The sequence below is a fragment of the Elephas maximus genome, chromosome 11 (assembly GCF_024166365.1).
Source record: "Elephas maximus indicus isolate mEleMax1 chromosome 11, mEleMax1 primary haplotype, whole genome shotgun sequence".
In the NCBI taxonomy this organism is placed as follows: Eukaryota; Metazoa; Chordata; class Mammalia; order Proboscidea; family Elephantidae; genus Elephas; species Elephas maximus.
Window position 1 is genome coordinate 9537578 of NC_064829.1, and position 20036 is coordinate 9557613.

Below are 20036 nucleotides of genomic sequence, written 5' to 3' on the forward strand. Positions count from 1 at the left end.
GATATTTAAAATTATTCGCTATACTGCTGCCTTAGAATGTTTTAACTCAAAGCAACGTGGTTATGGTATTTGTAACATATCACCAAATACCTTCTAATCATACTGGCTAAATTTAGTAATGGATAGTTGCCAGGATGTACCACCCTTCTAGTTTACTTTGTAGTGCTAATTCCTCCTCAATTCAGTTGTCATATTGATCCTATTTCACAGTAAATCCTCTCTGTTGTATATCCACTTTTATAGTAATTATTTCCCTCTGTTAACAGAATTCTTCCTAGTGACCATAAAAAAAAAAAAAAGTGACCATAGAGTCAAAATATTCTAATCTGGCTTGAATGTTGGTTTGTTTCCTCTATTCTTCTCTTCTCTTCCCTCTGGCAAGATGGCCAGTACTCACCAAATCCTCTTAAACCTATGCATATTAAATGACCAGAAAGGGAATGGTGTTTCTTTCCTAGCTTGTGTCCATCTAAAGCATAATTAATAATCCCCATTTAAGATCCTTTTTAGATGAAGGGAAAGAGGCCACTGAGGAAGTGATTTTAAGAAGACGGCACGTAGAGTAGAAAGCACGGTGTCACATGAACCTAGACTTGCACACTAGCTCTGCAGTTTATCTGTCTCTGAGCAAGATCTTCAGCCTCCCTGAGACTTCATTTCCTCAACTACAAAAGAAAGATGATCATAAGTAGCTCAGAAGGCTTTGTTGAGTTACTCAGAAATTCAAAGACAATAATTGTTATTGTTGTTGGTTGCTGTCAAGTCGATTCTGTGTGCAGAGTAGAACTGCTCCATAGGGTTTTTAAGGCTGCGACCTTTCGAAAGCAGTTCATCAGGCCTGTCTTTAAGGCACCTCTGGATGGGTTTGAACTGTCAGCCTTTTAGGTAGTAGTCAAGCCCTTAACTGTTTGCACCACCCAGGCAGCCCAATGACAGTAATAAAGTATAAGGTATAACTTATATTTTAACTTATTGCTTATTGTGCTAGTATATAAACCAAAACAAACCAAACCCACTGCTGTCGAGTCGATTCCGACTCACAGCGACCCTATAGGACAGATTAGAACTGCCCCGTAGAGTTTCCAAGGAGTGCCTGGCAGATTCGAACTGCCGAACATAATTATAACTTTAGCAAAACTACTTAAAATTAGTTGCGCACATGTGACTAAATCAGTGTGAAATCCAATAATCTCCCTATTGCTTTAGGAATCTTGATATTTAATAACTTGAAAAAATGTCTTTTAAGTGCATTATCAAGTAACATTTCAGGCAATGATTAGTTTCATAATAGTATACCACATAAGTGAAATTCAGTAAAAACAATTTTAAGGACAATGACTCAAGTCTTTAGCCATTACCTTTTATTTTCAAGGCCTCAGCCAGAAAACTAAAGCCAACCCCACCACGCCCACGGAGCCTCCATGAAAGAATATTGGAAGAAATTAAAGCAGAAAGAAAGCTGCGACCCATCTCACCAGAGGAGATCAGACGTAGCCGACTTGGTGAGTCCACTGCTTATTGCATTCCTGCTCTGCAGCCACCCATGTGCGAAACTGTCTGTATGCAACCAGCCCACTGAGGATACCAGTGGAAAGGAAAGATATTCCACAGCCTTCTCATTCCTTGTTCATCTCTTTCGTTTCCTTTCCTCTCTTTCTCTTCTTCATCTCCTTCTTCTTTCCCTTTCTCTCTCACATACACATACATAACCTAACACTCACCATTTGTATTTGAAGTTGATAGGGTAGGAAATTGCTTCTCTTCATGGCGTTGACCCACATGAGAGCATCGTGGCATAATGGAAAGAACACTGCCCTTTCTGGAATGTGGTTCTAGAATAATCTCTTTACCTCTCTGAGCTTCAGTTTCTTCATCAGCAGAAGGAGGATAATAATTCTTGTCTTACCTACAGTATGGCTTTGATGTAAGAATTAAATAAGGTCATGGTAAAGGTACTTTATAAGTTGTAGTACATGCACAAAGCATGTTTTAAAAATATAGATGATCCAATATATAGTTTTACTTCAAGTTTCTGTCTTAACTATGGACTTAAAGGTACGGTATTATGTGGTGAAAGCATTGGTATCTGATATCACTTCACTTATTCTCAAACTCCCTTTATATTTATAATTTTAAATGATTTTAATGTATACTATAATGTGTATAGGAACGCTGGTTGTACAATGGTTAAACACTTAGCTGCTAGGGTCAATTGTTCGAAAGAACCAGCCACTCTTTAGAAGAAAGATGTGATAGTCTGCTTTCGCAAAGATTACAGCCTTGGAAACCCTATGGGGCAGTTCTGCTCCGTCCTATAGGGTCACTATACATCTGAATCAACTTGACGGCAGTGAATTTTTGGATAATGTGTGTACTGTAACGTGAACACACAAAATTAACGTGGGCACACACTGGTTTTGATTTATAGCAAGAATATTATAAAATGTTTATAAACATTTTTATTTATATGGTTCTCCTCTAATTTGTAAGATTAAGGATGCCCTAAGAATTCAGAGAAACTTCCTTTAGGAAAATAGATTATAAGATCGTGGTACCTGAAGAGGAAAGGAACCAGTTCTGGGACACCACATTCTCCTTGTTTTCTCCTCTGACCTCTTTCTCTGCCTCTTTCAGATTCTTCTTGATTCTTCCGACGGTCTATTCTGGGTTCCCTTCTCCCTGAGCAACCACACCACCCACCGTGGTTTTTGTTTCTATCTGTATTCCAGTGACCAGTCTATAGCCTGGATCTCTCTCTAAAAATTCAGACCCATACACCCAGGTGTCTGCTAGATAGGACTACCTCATATCCTATAAGCAAGAAAAACTAAACCTGTCCACACGTGAGAGTGGATGACTACTTTCTCCCCAAACCATCTCCTCCTGTGGTCCCCAGCTCAGAGACCCCAGTGTAGACACCTCAGCATCATATTTGACTCCTACCTAATGGCCAACCTGTGTTGATTTTACTCCCTTAGGATCTTTCTAGTCTTCCACTCTTTCAACTCAACAGCCAGTATCCTAATGCAAGGTGTCATCTTGTCTTGTTTTTTAAATCAGCCCTCTAACTTTCCCCTCTTCCTGTTTGAAGTCTTCAGTCACACCATACTGTCTGTCTTTGATGTCCTATCCTTCTGTTATACTAGAGCACCGTTGTGACAGGGACCATTTCTTATTCATTGTTGTGTTGCCAGTTCCTAGTACAGTGACTGTTCTGTGAAAAGAACTCCCATGTTTGTTCTTAATTCAGTACACCTTCCAGTTCCAAAGCTGCAGAGTGAATAAATGTATCCATTTATTCCTCTCTAATTCTGGGAGCAAGTTTTATCTCTTAAAAATGATGTTTAAAGCATGCTAAGTGACAAACGCATAAGAACTTTTATATAATAATGAACCAAAACATGTAAACCAATGGTTCTTATCCTCAGAGTGTTTAAATGGGCCTGAGGGATGTCTGTGAAGCCCCTTAAATATGAAAAATTTTGCGTACTTCATAAAGTGTATGTATGTGCATTTTTGTAGAGAAGCATCCACAGCTCTCTTCAACTCCCAAAGGGCCCAGAACCACAAAAGGGTAAAAACCACTTTTAAAATATAAAGAAATAGTACCGCAAGATGATAGTTAAAGACGAGATAAAAAAAAAAAAAATTACTATACCTTGAAAGGGAATAATGGAAAAGATTTCAACAAACCTATGAGATAAAACATATATAAAACCCATTGCCCTCGAGTCAATTCCAATTCATAGCGACCCTACAGGACAGAGTAGAACCGCCCCGTAGAGTTTCCAAGGAGCACCTGATAGATTCAAACTGTCGACCTTTTGGTTAGCAGCCATAGCACTTAACCACTGCGCCACCGAGGTTTCCAAAACACCCATGGCAAAATTAAATTTATTGATTTACAGAAGAGGGAGTAATTGGAGATTATGAAAATAGGATATGGAAAAGAACAAGACAGGCATAATGTGCTTAGATGATTCTTCCATTTTTCCAAAGGTTTTGAACCTTTACTGTATATTAAACACTGGGTCGGCAACTGGGAATTCAGGGCTGAATAAGACATAGTCCCCTCCACAAAATGCTTACAGAGAGTAACCGAAGTGCTATGCTTGTTCTTGTTGGCAGGAGATATAAACAAAAGTTAACAACACTCAATCCATAGAGCCTTAAGTGAGGCCATCTAAGGTAGTTTGGAAGAGGAATTAGAATTCCCTTTACATAGAAAAAAAAAAATTTTTTTTTTTTTTTTACATAGGCATACGCCCGTGAGCATCATAGCAAAGCTTCATCACATGCATATTCTTCAGTTTAATGTGGAACAAAATATGTATTTAGATGTAACTAATAGGAAACCTACTTTAGGGTAGTTGTCATTTTTATGTTGAATATGTTTATTATTTTATTTTAACCTAAACAAATAAGGATCACCACAAAGCTGGCTCCAACAAGGTACAGGTTGAACATGTCCCAAATGTCCAGCTTTTCCAAGCTTCTGTAGCGCTCCATCATCTCTAACATCAACTACTCCCTCTCCCCTCAGTACTCTCCCTCCCGCTTTGGGTTCCCTAATTCACTACAAAGTTCCACAGAACTCACAAACCATATAAAGGAAATGGTTCACAAGGTCGTGGAGGCTGGAAAGTCTCAAACTTGTGGGTCAGGCATAGGCTTCTCAATAGCCCTCAGTCTCTGACCAAAGGCACTCAGTTTTGTCGCCTTGTGGGCTGGGAAGCCCACTGTGCTGTTTCCTGTGGGTCTCTGCTGCCGGTCTCTCCATCCTTGGTGGTGGTGGGTTCTTCTCTCTGCTCTGGAATTACCTCTCTTTTAAGGCAAAACTGACCAGTCCCCTTGGTGGACCACAATTATCTTATTTGCACAGCCCTGCCCAATCCCTTGGGTGGGAGTTACAATGCCATGGTTTGAAAGGCCATTCTAAGTAATCCATTACACCGTATACCCTTGGGAGTTAGTATTTCACAGCAACCAGAATTGAGCTGTTATATAAAGTGAGTCTTATTTCTAGAATTTTAAGTTCAAATTGATTCTGAGCCTTAACTGAAACGTAAAGGATTTGGGCTCAGGTTTTCCTGCAGATTTACATTGCTTCTTACTATAAAAGTTTGCTTTCAGGTGTTTGGTTAGGATAAGGTTTGCAGAAGTAACTTGAAGAAAGTCTCCCTACGGATGTTTTGTAATCATTCCCCTCCATGTATTAGCAACTAGAAACCCATTGTAGAAATAAGGAAAATTTAAAGAAAAAATGTTAACCATAATTTCAACATTCACTATTAAATCTACTTTTGCGTTATGAAATGAAGATGAAAAACAGTATGTAGGTTCTGCATTCTTCATTTAACACTGTATGTGGCATGAACATTTTCCTATATCATTACATATGACTCAAAGCATAATTTATAAGGACATGATATACTAACATATGGCCAAGTTGTGTTTTATTTGCCTACTTCCCTGCTGTTTTATAGGCTATTTCTTTTTTTTCCTCTTAAGTGTGAGATTACTGTCCTCATGCATCAGTCTCAGCTCATATCTCTGATCATTTTCTTTTTTCTAAGCATCTTCATTGCTGTGATCATCTATTACTGCCCTCTTGGAAAAGAAATGAGCTTCATCTTTCAAGAAGTAATAGCATCCTCCTCTTAAGCAATAGTCTTATTTCAAAAGATATGTTCATATGCCAGAATAACATTGAGGAATACTTCGAGAATGCATGGAATTTTGTTTGCTGTACATGATTAGGAAAATCTAGAATAGATGGCATTTAAGTCTAGAAATGCAGAGTTTTTAGGATGACAAGTAGAAGATTATTCCAGGTAGCCTGATAGAGAATCTTTTACTAAATTAAAGATGTTGTGATATTGAGTCTTGAACTAATATCAGAAATTTATATTTGTAACAGGTATTAATTTCATACCACAAATATAGATGGGTAAGAAATATGTGATCGATAAGGTTGTATGTCAGCTTGGTAGCTGTGATTCTGAGTGGTTTGACAGTTATGTGGTGATATAGTTTGGCAGTTATATAATGATGTTTGGCAGTTATGTAATGATGTAATTTGGCCATTATGTAATGATGTAGTTATCCTCCATTTTGTGATATAATGTAATAACTTCCATGATGTGATCAGCCAATCAGTTGTAAGGGGCGTTTCCTCAGGGGTGTGGCCTGCATCCACTATATATGGATATTCTGGCACAGCATGCTAGCTGTTAGTCACTCTGGGTCCATCATCTGTCTCGTAATCATCTGACCTCAGGTTCATACTACTTGAGCCAGCAGGCTGCCATCTTACCTTCCAGTCTTGGATTAGTCAGCCTTTGAGCCAGCGGCCTGCCGTCTGTCCTGCCAATCATTGGTTCATCAGTCCCTGCAGCTACATGAGTCAGAAGAAGCCTCCAGCCTGATGCCTGACCCTCAGACTTGGGACTTGCCACCTTCTATAACCACGTGAGCCATTTCCTTGAAATAAATCTCTCTCACTCTTTCCGTATGTATCTATGCTTCACTGGTTTTGCTTATCTAGAAAACCCAGCCTAAGACATTTGGTACCAAGAGTGGTTATAGAGAAACAAAATCATAAGGGTGATTTTTCTGTATTGGTTCTCAAGTCTGACTAGTCTTAAAGGCGCTGATGACTCTGCATCCAGTAATAAAAAGGGTGCTGCTAATTCAAGGCATGGGGTGGCAATATTAATATGCAAAATATTACCATCAATACTTCAAGTACTGATGAGAAGCAAGGCCCTGGGTGATCACATATTTGATAATTTTCTACAATTTTGTCAGAACAAGAAGTATAGAGAAGCTGGTTGATTGGTCCTGCTTTCACTAGACAAAGTGGTGAAAGAAGAAATAAGTTCAGGCCTTCAGAGCCACAGCTCAAGCACCGCATAAAAGATCTCAAAGTTGCCACTTGTGCCCCGAAAGAAGCCTTATTTGTTGTAATAACAGCTGATATTCCTGAAAACCAAACCTAGAGTCTTATCATAAGACTGACTGAATTATAGCACCAACGGAATTCCCTACCTCAAATGGTGTCTGAAGTTAAAGTGAGGGCATTGATTGGGAAGAAATGGAATCCTAAAACTTGGGATGGGGTGATATGGGCCGATAATCAGGAAGCCGGGTACATTGAGCCCCTAAATTCCATTCAGTCACTTCTGCCACCAGAACCAGCCCTCTTACTCCCATCATGAGTTGCCCATCATGAACTGGGTGTTGTTTGACCTATAGAGCCATAAAGTCAGAAGTGCACAGCAGCGCATCGTCATTAAATGAAAGTGGTATATATGAGATTGGGGGTAAGCAAAACCTAAAAACACAAGTAAGTTGCATGAGGAAGTGGCCTAAATTCCCATGATCTCCACTGCTGTCACGTTACCTGCCATCTCCCGGTATGCGCCTATGAGCTCATGGGAAGTTGCTTATGATCAGTTTACTGAGGAAAAGAAATCTTGTGCCTGGATTACAGATGGTTCTTCACAATATGCAGGCACCGTTCAAAAGTGGACAGTGGCAGCACTACAGCACCTTTCTGGGACATCCCTGAAGGATAGTTGTTATTGTTGTTAGGTGCCGTCGAGTTGGTTCTGACTCAGTGACCCTGTGTACCACAGAACAAAACACTGTCTGGTCCTGCACCATGCTCACAATCGTTGTTATGCTTGAGCCCATTGTTGCAGCCAGTGTGTCACAGTGGTGAAGGGAACTCCTCCCAATGGACAGAACTTCAAGCAGTGCACCTGGTTGTTCCCTTTGTTTGGAAGGAGAAATGACCAGATATACAATTGTATGCTGATTCATGGGCTATGGCCAATGGTTTGGCTGCATGGTCAGGGACTTGGAAGGAACATGATTGGAAAATTAGAGACAAGGAGGTGTGGGGAAGAGGTATGTGGATATACCTCTCTGAATGGGCCATAGAAGTGAAGGTATTTGTGTCTTATGCGAGTGCTCACCAAAGGGTGATCTCTGCAGAGTGGGATTTTAACAATTAGGTGGGTAAGATGATTGTGTTCTATGGAAACCAGTCATCCTCTTTCACTAAACACTTCCATCATTGCCCAGTGGGCTCATGAACAAAGTGGCCATTGTGGCAGGGATGGAGGTTATGCACGGGCTCCACAGCATGGACTTCCACTCACCAAGGCTGATTTGGCTACAGACAGCCACTGCTGAGTGCCAAATTTGCCAGCAGCAGAGACCAACACTGAGTCCCCAGTATGGCACCGTCCTTGAGGTGATCAGCCAACAACCTGGTGGCAGATGGATTACATTGGACCCCTTCCATCATGGAAGAGGCAGTGCTTTGTTCCAGACGCTGACTTTGGATATGGATTTGCTTTCCTTGCACTCGGTGTGCTCCTGCCAAAACTACCATCCGTGAACTTACAGAATGCCTTATCCACCATCATGGTATCCCACACAGCATTGCCACGGATCAAGGGACTCACTTCACAAGAAATGAAGGGCAGCAGTGGGCCCATGCTCATGGAATTCACTGGTCTTATCATGCTCCCCATCATCCTGAAGTAGCTGGTGTGATAAAACAATGGGATGGCCTTCTAAAGACGTAATTACGGAGCTAGCAAGGTGGCAGTACCTTGCAGGGCTGTGGTAGTGTTCTCTGGGAGGCTGTATATGCTCTAAACCAGCACCCACGAGGAGATACAACATTGATTCCATTGAACTGGAAGTTATGAATGCTACCCAGCCACTTTGGGCTTTTCATGCCTCAAGATCAACAGGTAAAGAAGGGAGTTAACTGTAGTAACTGATGTGTTTGATCCTGATTACCAAGAGGAAATGATATAACATAATGGAGGTAATTTTTAATGGAGGTAAGGAAGATTATGCCTGGAATACAGAAAATCCCTTAGGACATCTCTTTGTATTACCATGCCTGTGCTTAAAGTCAGTGGAAAACTACAGCAGTCCAATTCCGACATGAGTGCTTATGGCCCAGACCCTTCAGTAAATAAGATTTGGGTTCCCCACCAGGAAAAAGAACCATGAGAAGCTGAGATGCTTGCTGAGGGCAAAGAGAATGCAAGTGGGCAGTGGCCGAAGGTAGTTCTAAATATCACTTGTAATCACATGACCAGTTGCATAAATGAGGACTGTAATTATGAGTATTCCTTGCTTGTATGTATGTATGAAATATTTTTCTTTTCTTATTAAATATAAGATGTAAACAGGGCTGGTGTGTTTTCAGTTGTATGCATGTTATATCATGTGAGGCGTAGGTGTGACTTTGTAATCGTCTTTAGAGACTGTGTATGGTTTAAAGAGATGTGTACAAGTACAGAGTTGACAAGGAGTGGACTGTAATGGTTAAGGTTGTGTGTCAGCTTGGCTGGGCCATGATTCTCAGTGGTTTCACAGTTACGTGATGATGTAATTTGGCAGTTACGTAATGATATAGTTATTCTCCATATTGTGATATAATGTAATCACCTCCATGATTTGATTTGATGTGATCAGCCAATCAGTGTAAGGGCAGCTTCCTCAGGGTGTGTCCTCCATCCAACATACGTGGACATTGTGCAGAGCTCACTCACTCTTGCTCACTCTGGTCCTGTATCTGGCTCGCCATCATCTGACCTCCAGTTCTTGGAACTTGAGCCAGCTGCCTGCCATCTGATCTGCCAATCTTCAGTTCATCAGCCTCTGCAGCTACATCAGTCAGGAGAAGCTTCCAGCCTGATGCTTGACCCATGGACTTGGGACTTGTCAGCCTCAACAACTGCATGAGCCATTTCCTTGAGATAAATCTTTCTGTATGTACACATACACATAATACATATATATGTATTATGTATATATGTATGTGCATACGTGTATATATATATATCACCAAAAAAAAACCTAACCCGTTGCCATCGAGTCGATTCCGACTCACAGCTACCCTATAGGTCAAAGGAGAACTGCCCCATAGGGTTTCCTAGGAGCACCTGATGGATTCAACTGCGGACCTTTTAGTTAGCAGCCATAACTCTTAACCACAACACCAGCATGCATACACATACGTAAATACACGCTTCATGGGTTTTGCTTTTCTGGAGATCCCAGCCTAAGACAGAGTATCATATTTCTTTAAATTAAATAAAAGCCCTTACATTGCTGTGTCGGTTTAAAAAAAATTCAATTTTAGTCATTACTGCAGCTCCCTATCCCTCCTGGGGGCTTTGCCTGTGCTGGGTCTCCTAGTACCTGGCTCTTTGATTCTCCACATAGCTGTTTCCTTTCTGGAGATCAGCCATCTCCCCAAAGTTCTCTCCCAACCTAAGAACAGGCATCTCCTATAAATGTCAATAATTTGCCCAGAAATTCTAACCAGGAGCCTATTTTTTATTATTTTAAATTGAAAATATTATAACATGGTATTTAGCAACATCAATGCAGGAAACGTAACCAGTTTTCTGAAAGATAATTAAAATAGTAAAATGTTTAAATTAAATAAATAAAAAACCTTTAAATAAGCTACATCCCAACTTATATATTAGAATGTAAATACTTAAAGTATTATTCCCAGACCATCAAACAGCAAGTATGATTTTTAACAATTAGTTGCTTTTATTTGCCCCTTCCGAGATACACACCCACTTTGTTGATACTTGTGCTTTTCAGAATGTCTGCATATGATTCTGGCATCTTGCTAAGTTGTGACTGGGATATTAAACAGTGCTTTTCCTTCAAATCATTTAAAATATATATTCTGTACTGTGATTTTGTGTTGTAAATACAAATTGTTCCTTTTACAACATCTGAAAAGCACATTGAGAGAGATACTCTATTAAATCTAGGTATTACACTCAAGAGGCCATCAACTGGAAGACGACGTTAGCTGGGGAGATATTCGGCCTGCTATGCCTGTACTTCCATCCCCACTGTAGACCTGAGGTAATATCCTCTTCTGTCTACAAAGGCCCTTTTCCTGCCCACCAGTTGTAATGCCAGCTAGGACCTCAGCCTTCCAAAAATACAAGGAAAAATAATTAACATTTCAAATCATCCTTCCCTATTTGATATGAAGAGGATTTAGAAGAAAGGAAGAATATGACAAAGATGTTCAGAGGTACACTGTGTTAGCCTCAGCAGTTTTGAAGACTCTTGGAAGTACTAGTGGATAAGTTTTTGGTATGAAGAAAGGAGACTGCCCCTTTTGCTGGGTGAAAGGGGAAAGACTGCCTCTTCAGTAACCGTGCTTCCTGTTTGCAGTGGCAGTGTCTGAGACAGTAATGGGAAAGCCGAGCCTGGGCCAGATAAGAGATGCTCCGTCTTTGATGTGCTGTGATATAATTGAAACTAAGACTCTTGCATGAATTTATTGTATTTCAGATTGTGTTCACTAGCCTCTGCCCTAGAATCTGAAATGTGTCACTAAGGATCTTCCTTAATCCTCCCCTTTTTTTATCCTCCCTGGAATTCCTAACAGCTAAATTGCTTTCTTTCTATTGTTTGTTTTCTTTTTTTCAGCAATGCGGCCACTTAGCATGTCTCACAGTTTTGACTTGTCAGGTAAAAAAAAAAAAGCACTTTCACACCTGACATGCATTTTTTGCTTTCTGTGAAATACCTTTCATTCATTTACTTGTTCAAACATGTCAAAAAGAAAATGGAAAGGCTTCTTGAACTAAGCTGTGGTCAGTAAAATAAAACATTCTGCTTATTTGAGAACAGTGTACTTTAAAAAATTAAAACTACAATAAACCTGTTGGCCATCAAGTAGTGGTTGGGGAAGCCAGTTGCCCCATCCTGGGGTACGGTCCATGCTGCCCGCCTCTCTGTTATCCTTGACTCACTGGATGCTCCTAAAGTCTAAGACAGCCTCTACTTAAGGAAATAGAAAAAAACTTTTAAGAAGCAAGTTTTGAGTCTTCCTAGTCTCTAAAGCATTCGGTCATTTAAATAGCTAAACTGAAAACTAAGCTACTTCAGATATGGCCTTAAGACTGGGCCACGTAGATTTCATCTCCAGAGCCAGGTCGGAGATGACCACGGAGCCTCAGTGAGTGGGCAGGAGCCGTCTTCTGTCCCACCGCGTCACACAGGGTGGAGCCTAGTCACCAGTGAGTTGGAATGTATAGAGTATAAACATACGAGAGCGCTGTACTGCCTTTGGTTTTAATACAGAATTCTGTGGCCCGCATTTGTAGTACTGCTCAGACCCCTTCTGTTAAATGAGAGGTGTTAACAGACAGGTGGCTGCTAATGACTAAATCTGATCTGTAAAATCAGCCTCTTTTTTTTTGTTTATGAAGTTTTTGAATTATTTATAAGCCAACTTAATCTCAAAATATTTTGCAAGCTACAGTTTTTAATTGCAGAAGCTGCTGTCTTGAATGTAAAATGAGATAAGATGTTGACACTAGTATTTTCTTTCAGAATTTTCTTTTCCTTGTATGCCACAGATGCCCCTTAAGATACAAAGATTTATTGGTATTCCCTACCTAGAACTTCATATTTAAAAAGCCAGGGAGTTCTGGTATCATACTCTGTGTATGAATATTTACTGGGTTAAACTAGTTTCAAAGTATAAAATTTTTTGTTTATTCTTGTTGGTCTCAGACATGATGACTCTAATATTTGTGATTTAAAGAAAGTCATATAAATATTTCAGTCTTCACTTAATGTTTTTGACTGACCATTTAAGAGCTTTTTCTATTTTCTTTGTCCATTTGATAGTTTTTATGTTATCAACATTTCCCTTACACAGAATGATCCTGTAAAAAATTTGCTCTGGAAAATAAACTCTGAGATGTTTTGGAACATATGTGTTACTGCCATTGTTGCCAGGTGCTGTCGAGTTGAATCCGACTCATAGCGACCCTATAGGGCAGAGTAGAACTGCCCCATAGGGTTTCCAAGGAGCAGCTGGTGGATTTGAACTGCCGACCTTTTGGTTAGCAGCCGAGCTCTTAACCACTGCGTCACCAGGGCTCCATTATGTGTTAGTACTCATCTCTAAAAATTGGCAGTATCCATTTCAGACAATCTGTGTCTTCTTATGTCTGCTAGAGATGTCCATCAGTTGGACTGTGAGGGAGTGGCTGGTCCCCTGGAGCAGTGACAAGTCGGTCCCCAGAGGCAACCTGGGCACGTGCACAGTCTACCCAGTGCAGTGCGTCTGTGCTGGGAGAGTGCTGGGTACTTCAGCTCCTTGATGTGAAAGAGCAGCCAAGGGTTTTTATTTGGTTTCACTGCTGTCATTTCCTGTAGTTTATTTTGTACCTCATGATTTCCAGTTGCTTCATTCACAGTTTCATGTGCTACTTTTGCGTTTTTCCTTATTGCATTTTGACTAAATAACTAAGATGCCCCAAAATATAAACGGAAACAATTGATCCTTCTTCTAACCTAAATGTGAAGATTCGGAATATATTTCTTCTCTAAGTTGGAAAATGAACAAACTAAGAATAAACATTGAAACAAGTATCATAGATAATACCTCTGAACTTAAGTGCAGAATAAGATGTAATGTTCTACTGCAAAGGTTCTATGTCTTAGAAATATTGTTGGTGGAAAACCTTCACAATCTATTCATCATGAGTTAAGGTAAGTATAATTTAATTTCCCCGTGTATATATTAAATATGTAGTCTGTACCCCAGTCATATTGCCTCCAACCAAATGAGGCAGCAGCTGGGTGTATTGAATACATATAAAGTTATTAAATAAAGTGTTTAACATGGGCATATATTTTATATTTCTAAGCTAAGCTAACCCTGGTGGCGTAGTGGTTAAGTGCTACGGCTGCTAACCAAGAGGTCGGCAGTTCAGATCTGCCAGGCACTCCTTGGAAACTCTACGGGGCAGTTCTACCCTGTCCTGTAGGGTCGCTATGAGTCGGAATCGACTTGACGGCAGTGCGTTTGGTGTTTTTGTTAAGCTAAGGTATGTGACTTCTAAAACCACATCTGGCATCTTAAATATTTTGCTTAAATAGCACCAATATTTTCTCAAGAAATGCTGCCTTATATCAAAGAAATGCAAAGCCTGATCCAAGTATTTGTTTTTTCTCATTTGATACATTGGAGTAATAATGAAGATTTACTCATTTGAACAACAACAAAAAAAAGTAATCCGATGACTTTAAAATGTCTTGGTATGTTCTACCGGATTTTTAAGAAGTACGTAGTGTGAGATAGACTCACGTATAGTTTCATATAGAGATCATAACCAATGTTTTGTTAATTCCATTTATCTCAAAGGTTCGAATTTTGTGTTGTTGTTGTTGTTAGGTACCCTTGAGTTGATTTCGACTCACAGTGACCCCATGTGACAGAGTAGAACTGCCTCATAGGGTTTTCTAGCCTGTAATCTTATGGGGAGCAGACTGCCAAGTCTTTCTCCCACAGAGCCACTGAGTGGCTTTGAATCACCAACCTTTCAGTTAGCAGCCAAGCACGTAACTGTTGGGAAATTTAGTACGAGGTGTTTATTTCAGCAGTTTCCATCAGTGCGCTCAGATGGCAGTTATTAATCTCGTAGCACTGTGTTCAGGCACTTTGAAAGTGTTTGGCAGTCTCTCAGGTCCCCTGCACTGAGGATGATATGAACTCATGGCGCCCACTACCCCCAAACCTCACTTCATATGCCACCATTGTGATTTTTGCCAGACCTAAGTACCACTTGTACTGTTATCTATTTAATTTTTTTAATCTACCATAAATAAAATAGCTTTACAAATTTTCTTGAGCAGTAACATCCGTAAAATCATATATCTGAGATAGTAGTTATATTTTTTCAGAAATATTAAATAGATAACCATTAAAACTGTTTCAGTGCTTTTCTGCAGACCACCTCAGGGTATTCTTATTACCATACCTGTAAGTGTGGCAGTGAGCTGCTACCAGGCCAATGGTGGGAGCCGCAGCTGGAGCACGAACGGCTGACAGAGGTGCAAGAGTGTGCGCGTTTTGACCCTTGGTGCTTTCTCTCTGAAAGGGTGACTGCTCCAGCAACATGAACAGACCTTTAAGAAATGTATAGAATAAGACTTTTTAAAATGCGCTTGTGACCATATTTATACACTTACTACCTTTTTTCTTGAAAAGGAGTCCGTCAATTAGCCCAGTCATTTCCTCTTTTGCTTTCAGAAAAACCTTTCAGTTCTTCTCCAAAGTGTAGCAGCCCACTGCTCTGTCCATCTCCTTGTGGTTTATAATTCGTTTCAAAGCTTGTTGCTTTTGTTCTTTTTCTCCCTTCAGTAACCTCCCCGCCCCCATCAATTATTTACTTCTTCTAGCTACTTAACCCATGAGAAAGTAATAATAAAATAAACGCAAGTTTCATCAAGTTCTCTATTAAAATTTTTACCTGAAATGGTAACTGATTTGTGGGTACTTACGTCTTCTTCATTTTCCGTTCCTTTACTCCCCTCTGATTCTCTTTTCCTTTCTTCTTTTCTTGTCTCTCCCCTGCGTACTCACACCTTCTCTCCAGGTCCACAGGGCTTTGCTCTTTGGCCCATTGATCTCTAAAAATAAGCAGAGAGTTATTTGTAAATATCAAATTAGATATATGTCATTGCAATAAATAATTTATATGGTTCTTTTAAACAATGTCAAGGAACACACTTACATACTGAATGTTTCCTGGAAATCCACCTCTTACTTCAAATATATGAATATTATTTTGGGGGGAAAATGGTTAGAAATAGAACATACTTGTATTTTATAAGAACTTCAGGTAAATTATTTCCTCTCCTGCAGGCGTTTTATTCACCTCTGCTTCCCTTTAGTGCCCACTCCCGACCTCCGTGCGCAAAGATCAGTTCACTGTGCTGGCTGTAAATTAAGTTTTACAGTGGCTGCTCTTTTTCATTTTTGAATACTTTTATTTAGTAGTTAGCTATTAAGCTTAGTCCCTTTTAACTCTTCATTTGAAATACCAAAGAAAACTAGTTCTACTTGCATCGGAACTTTTTTGCTATAGTGCAAAAAAGACAGCATTTAGAATCACGACTAACAAACTTCACATACTAGCTGTACCATGCATTAGCCGTGTGACCTTGACTCAATCCTTCTAAGCTTTAGTTTACTTAATTGCAAATGGAGATAAAAATCAGTGTTAACAATTGCTAGTATCTACTCTGCACTGCCTCTGCAAGGCACAGTATTAAGTAAGCATTTCCCATGCAGTTATCAGTGCATGTAACCCTCAGAAGAAGCCCGTAGCTATTGTTAGCCCCATTTTACAGATGGGGAAACAGAGGTTAGGTAACCTGCTCAGAGTCAGACAGCTAGCAGTAGAGCTAGACTTTGAACCCAGACATTCCACGTCTTATGGTACTGTATTGCCTCACTTTCTTCCATTTGTTATATTGCTTTCCTGTCTAAGTTTGAGCCTATAATAATTTAAGTCAGATTTATTAAAGTGAATATATCCTAGATTCACATTAAATAAAAATGTTAATATGAATATAGGAGATTATTGGCTATTTTGATTTTTAAATCAAACTCTTATATGCTTCTCTTCACCATTTCAAACAAGCTCTTGAAAGGCTGTAAAATAAAGCCAGCCTCCCTGAGCCTCAGTTTCTTCATCTGTAAAATAAAGATGTTAGAGTCAGTTGTCTGTAGGATCTCCTTCAACTCCAAATTCTGATCTACAAATGTCATTATATAAGTATTTATTTAAAGGTTTCCTTTAATTGAATATGACAGTTAATATCTAACAAAAAAAGTTTTATATAAACAGGCTTTACAGTAGCAAACCTTGGCTTAGAAATGCGTAGAAATGTTCTGTTATCTGGTGGGTTTTTCCAGGTCTGTGTACTTTGAAAAGTACATTTAGCCCAGTGATTACTTTTCTGGGCTCCGAGAAAGGTAAGCTTTTGCCTTTCTTTTACCAGATGTAACTACCCTTAAATCTCCGGAGAATGTGATAGAATCATCTGTGGTGAATGGAGACTTAACATCGTCCACAAAAGAAAATAGCTTAAGTGCCACACAGCAGGTCCCTGTGCAGCGGAAGAAACGCCTCAAAGCCCCAACGCTGGCTGAGCTGGGCAGCTCTGACTCTGAGGTAGGATTCTGTTTTACACAGCTTGACTGTCAAATTCGGGATGCAACAGCTCTCTGACCCAATGTACTGATGGTGTTATTTGAATTATCACTTAATTTCTTTCTGTTTTTCAGTCAATAAGGCTAGGATTAAAATTCATTTGGTTAGCAGGGAATGAAACAATGGATTTGAATTTTTTACTGTTACTTATTCCAGACCAATAGTGGCCACAATTTATAGAATAAATATCAAAATACTGATATTGTCTTAAATTACAGTGGGGTTTAAATAAGTAAACAATTTCCAACCTTATATTATCTTAAATATTTTCCCCTTATTCTTGGGAAAAGAAAAAAGAAACTCAAAAAAAAGCATATTTCCATAAATTCTTCTCCATCTAAAACACACACATACCTAAGCATCTGGAGGGCAAAAACCATCTTCTTTTTATCGCTGGAGACTGATATCATGCTTGGTGTCTCAGTTATCTAACTCTGCTATAACAGAAATACCACAAGAGGATGGCTTTAACAAACAAATTTATTTTCTCACGGTTTAGGAGACAAGACGTCCAAAATCAGAGCACCAGCTCTAGGGGAAGGCTTTGTCTCTCTGTCAGCTCTGGAGTAAAGTCCTCATCTCCTCTGAGCTTTTACTCCAGGGTGATTTTCATTTTCATGTGGCTTGGCATCTCTCTTTCCCCATCTCTGCTTCTCTCTTTTGCTTGTTTAATCTCTTTTATATCTCAAAAGAGATTGACTTACAACATACTAATCTTGCCTCGCTGACAAAACAGAGACAGCTCATTCCCAAATGGGATTATAACCACAGGCATAGAGGTTAGGATTTACAACACGTATTTTTGGGGACATAATTCAGTCCATAACACTTAGTAAAGTAGATGGTCATCAAAAAAGAGGATGGCCTTCAATGAGATGGATTGGCACAGCGGCTGCAACCATGGGCTCAAACATAACAATGGTTGTGAGGATGCACAGAAATGGGCAGTGTTTTGTTCTTTTGTACATGGGGTTGCTGTGAGTCAGAACTGACTTGAGGCACCCGATGGTGACAGCAACAATACTAACAGACAAGTCTGCACAGAGCAAACTCTTTGAGAGCCTTCCTGTGTTCCACCTTTCACCTAGTGCATTTTCTCTGGTCCACTTGGAATACCTGAAGCAACACAATACAGCCCTTTGAATTAAATTGTTTTTCACAGCATTTCATCAAATGCAGCAATGCTAAGTGGAATTCATTTTTTTTTTAATTGAATACGGCTTCTAATCATCATTGGAAAGTTTTTAAATTGACATAGTGATAAACCAAAACAAAACCAAACCCACTGCTGTCGAGTTGATTTCAACTCATAGCAACCCTGTAGGACAGAGTAGAATTGCCCTATAGGACTTCCAAGGCTGTAAATCTTTACGAAAGCAGACTGCCACATCTTTCTCCAGCAGAGTGGCTAGTGGTTTCAAACGTTAACCTTTCAGTTAGCAGCCACCCTTTTTAAATGTTGGTATTCTGCTTGGGGGGGTGGGTGTTACAGCTATGCACAACTTATAGTCAGTCAAATATTTATTGAATACCTTAGTGTATATATCATTTCAGTAAGTACTGAAGGGACAGACAGAAAGAAGATGGTTTTTGCCCTCCAGATGCTTATAATTTAAACGAGAAATCGAAGATGTATCCATCAGACTTATTACTAGTGTTTCTTGAACACACACTGTCTGCCAGGCACTATTTAAAGTATGAGTAAACACTACAGAGGTTCAGTGACCACAGAGGCCAGTAGGCTGGAATGGTTGGAGAAGCATCTTGTAAGACATAAATTTAGGCTTTAGAATTAGGTGAGTATAATACATGGGCAGAGGACTTTCCACTCTGTTATATGATACTTACCTTGTCGTGTCATGATATATTTACATATTTCTCCCCTACAAGACCATAATTTTCCTGATGACAAAGTTGAGGTCTTACTCAAATCTCTAGCCCTTACATCATGTCTGGCATATGATAGATATGCAGATTTGCTGATGAATTCCTGGCAGAGGTTACGCCATGAGCAAACATCAAGTCATACTCAAGGTTGGAAATAGTGTTGTTGTTGTAGGTGCTGTCGAATTGGTTCTGACTCATAACGACTCTGTACACAACAGAACGAATCACTGTATGGTCCTGCACCATCTTCACAGTCATTGCTGTTTGAGCCCATTCTTGCAGCTGTCATTATCAGTCCATCTCATAGAGGTTCTTCCGCTTTTTCACTCACACGCTACCAAGCATAATGTCCTTCTCCAGGGCTGGTCCTTCCTGATAACACGTCAAAAGTATGTGAGACAAAGTCTCGCCATCCTTACTTCTAAGGAGCATTCTGGCTGTGCTTTTGCTGAGACAGATTGGTTCATTCTTCAGGCAATCCATGAATATTCAGTATTCCTCCCCAATACCATAATTTAAAGGCATCATTTATTCTTCAGTCTTCTTTATTCATTGTCCGGCTATCGCATGCATATGAGGCAATTGAAAATACCATGGCTTGGGTCAGGCGCACCTTAGTTCCCAAAGTGGTATCTTTGCTTTTTAATACTTGAAAGAGGTCTTATGCAGCAGATTTTCCCGATACAATACATTGTTTGATTTCTTGACTGCTGCTTCCATGGGCATTCATTGTGGATCCAAGTAAAATGAAATCCTTGACAACTTCAGTCTTTTCTCCATTTATCATGATGTTGATAGTTGGTCCAGTTATGAGGATTTTTGTTTTCTTTATGTTGAGGTGTAATCCATACTAAAGGCTGTGGTCTTTGATCTTTATCAGTAAGTGCTTCAAATCCTCTTCATTTTCAGCAAGTAAGGTACTATCATCTGCATATCACGGGTTGTTAATGAGTTTTCCTCTAATCCTGATTTTTCGTATAGTCCAGCTTCTCAAATTATTTGCTTAGCATATAGATGGAGTAAGTATGGTGAAAGGATACAACCCTGATGCACACC

At 39.7% G+C, this 20036-nt stretch overlaps 2 protein-coding genes across 9 annotated transcripts in view; one reads left to right on the forward strand and one right to left on the reverse strand.

Moving 5' to 3' along the window:
• SPIRE1 (spire type actin nucleation factor 1) overlaps positions 1-20036 on the forward strand; it is a 366727-nt gene that overhangs the window by 295791 nt on the left and 50900 nt on the right. For all 7 annotated transcript variants that reach the window (XR_007519293.1, XM_049900991.1, XM_049900993.1 and 4 more), the window contains exons 8-9: positions 1373-1502; positions 16882-17054. Coding sequence is in view for 6 of the 7 variants with exons in the window: in XM_049900991.1 (XP_049756948.1) it covers positions 1373-1502; positions 16882-17054 (303 nt within the window). In the remaining variant the exon portion in view is untranslated. The remainder of the gene's footprint in view (positions 1-1372; positions 1503-16881; positions 17055-20036) is intronic.
• Positions 14744-20036, reverse strand: part of PRELID3A (PRELI domain containing 3A) — a 150825-nt gene continuing 145532 nt past the window's right edge. The window contains exons 6-7 of one of the 2 annotated variants that reach the window (XR_007519295.1): positions 15376-15504; positions 14744-15000 (exon numbers count right to left, since the gene is read on the reverse strand). Coding sequence is in view for 1 of the 2 variants with exons in the window: in XM_049901005.1 (XP_049756962.1) it covers positions 15454-15504 (51 nt within the window). In the remaining variant the exon portion in view is untranslated. Of the gene's footprint in view, positions 15001-15305; positions 15505-20036 lie in introns of those variants that run through there. The other variant, XM_049901005.1, reaches the window with a different exon arrangement.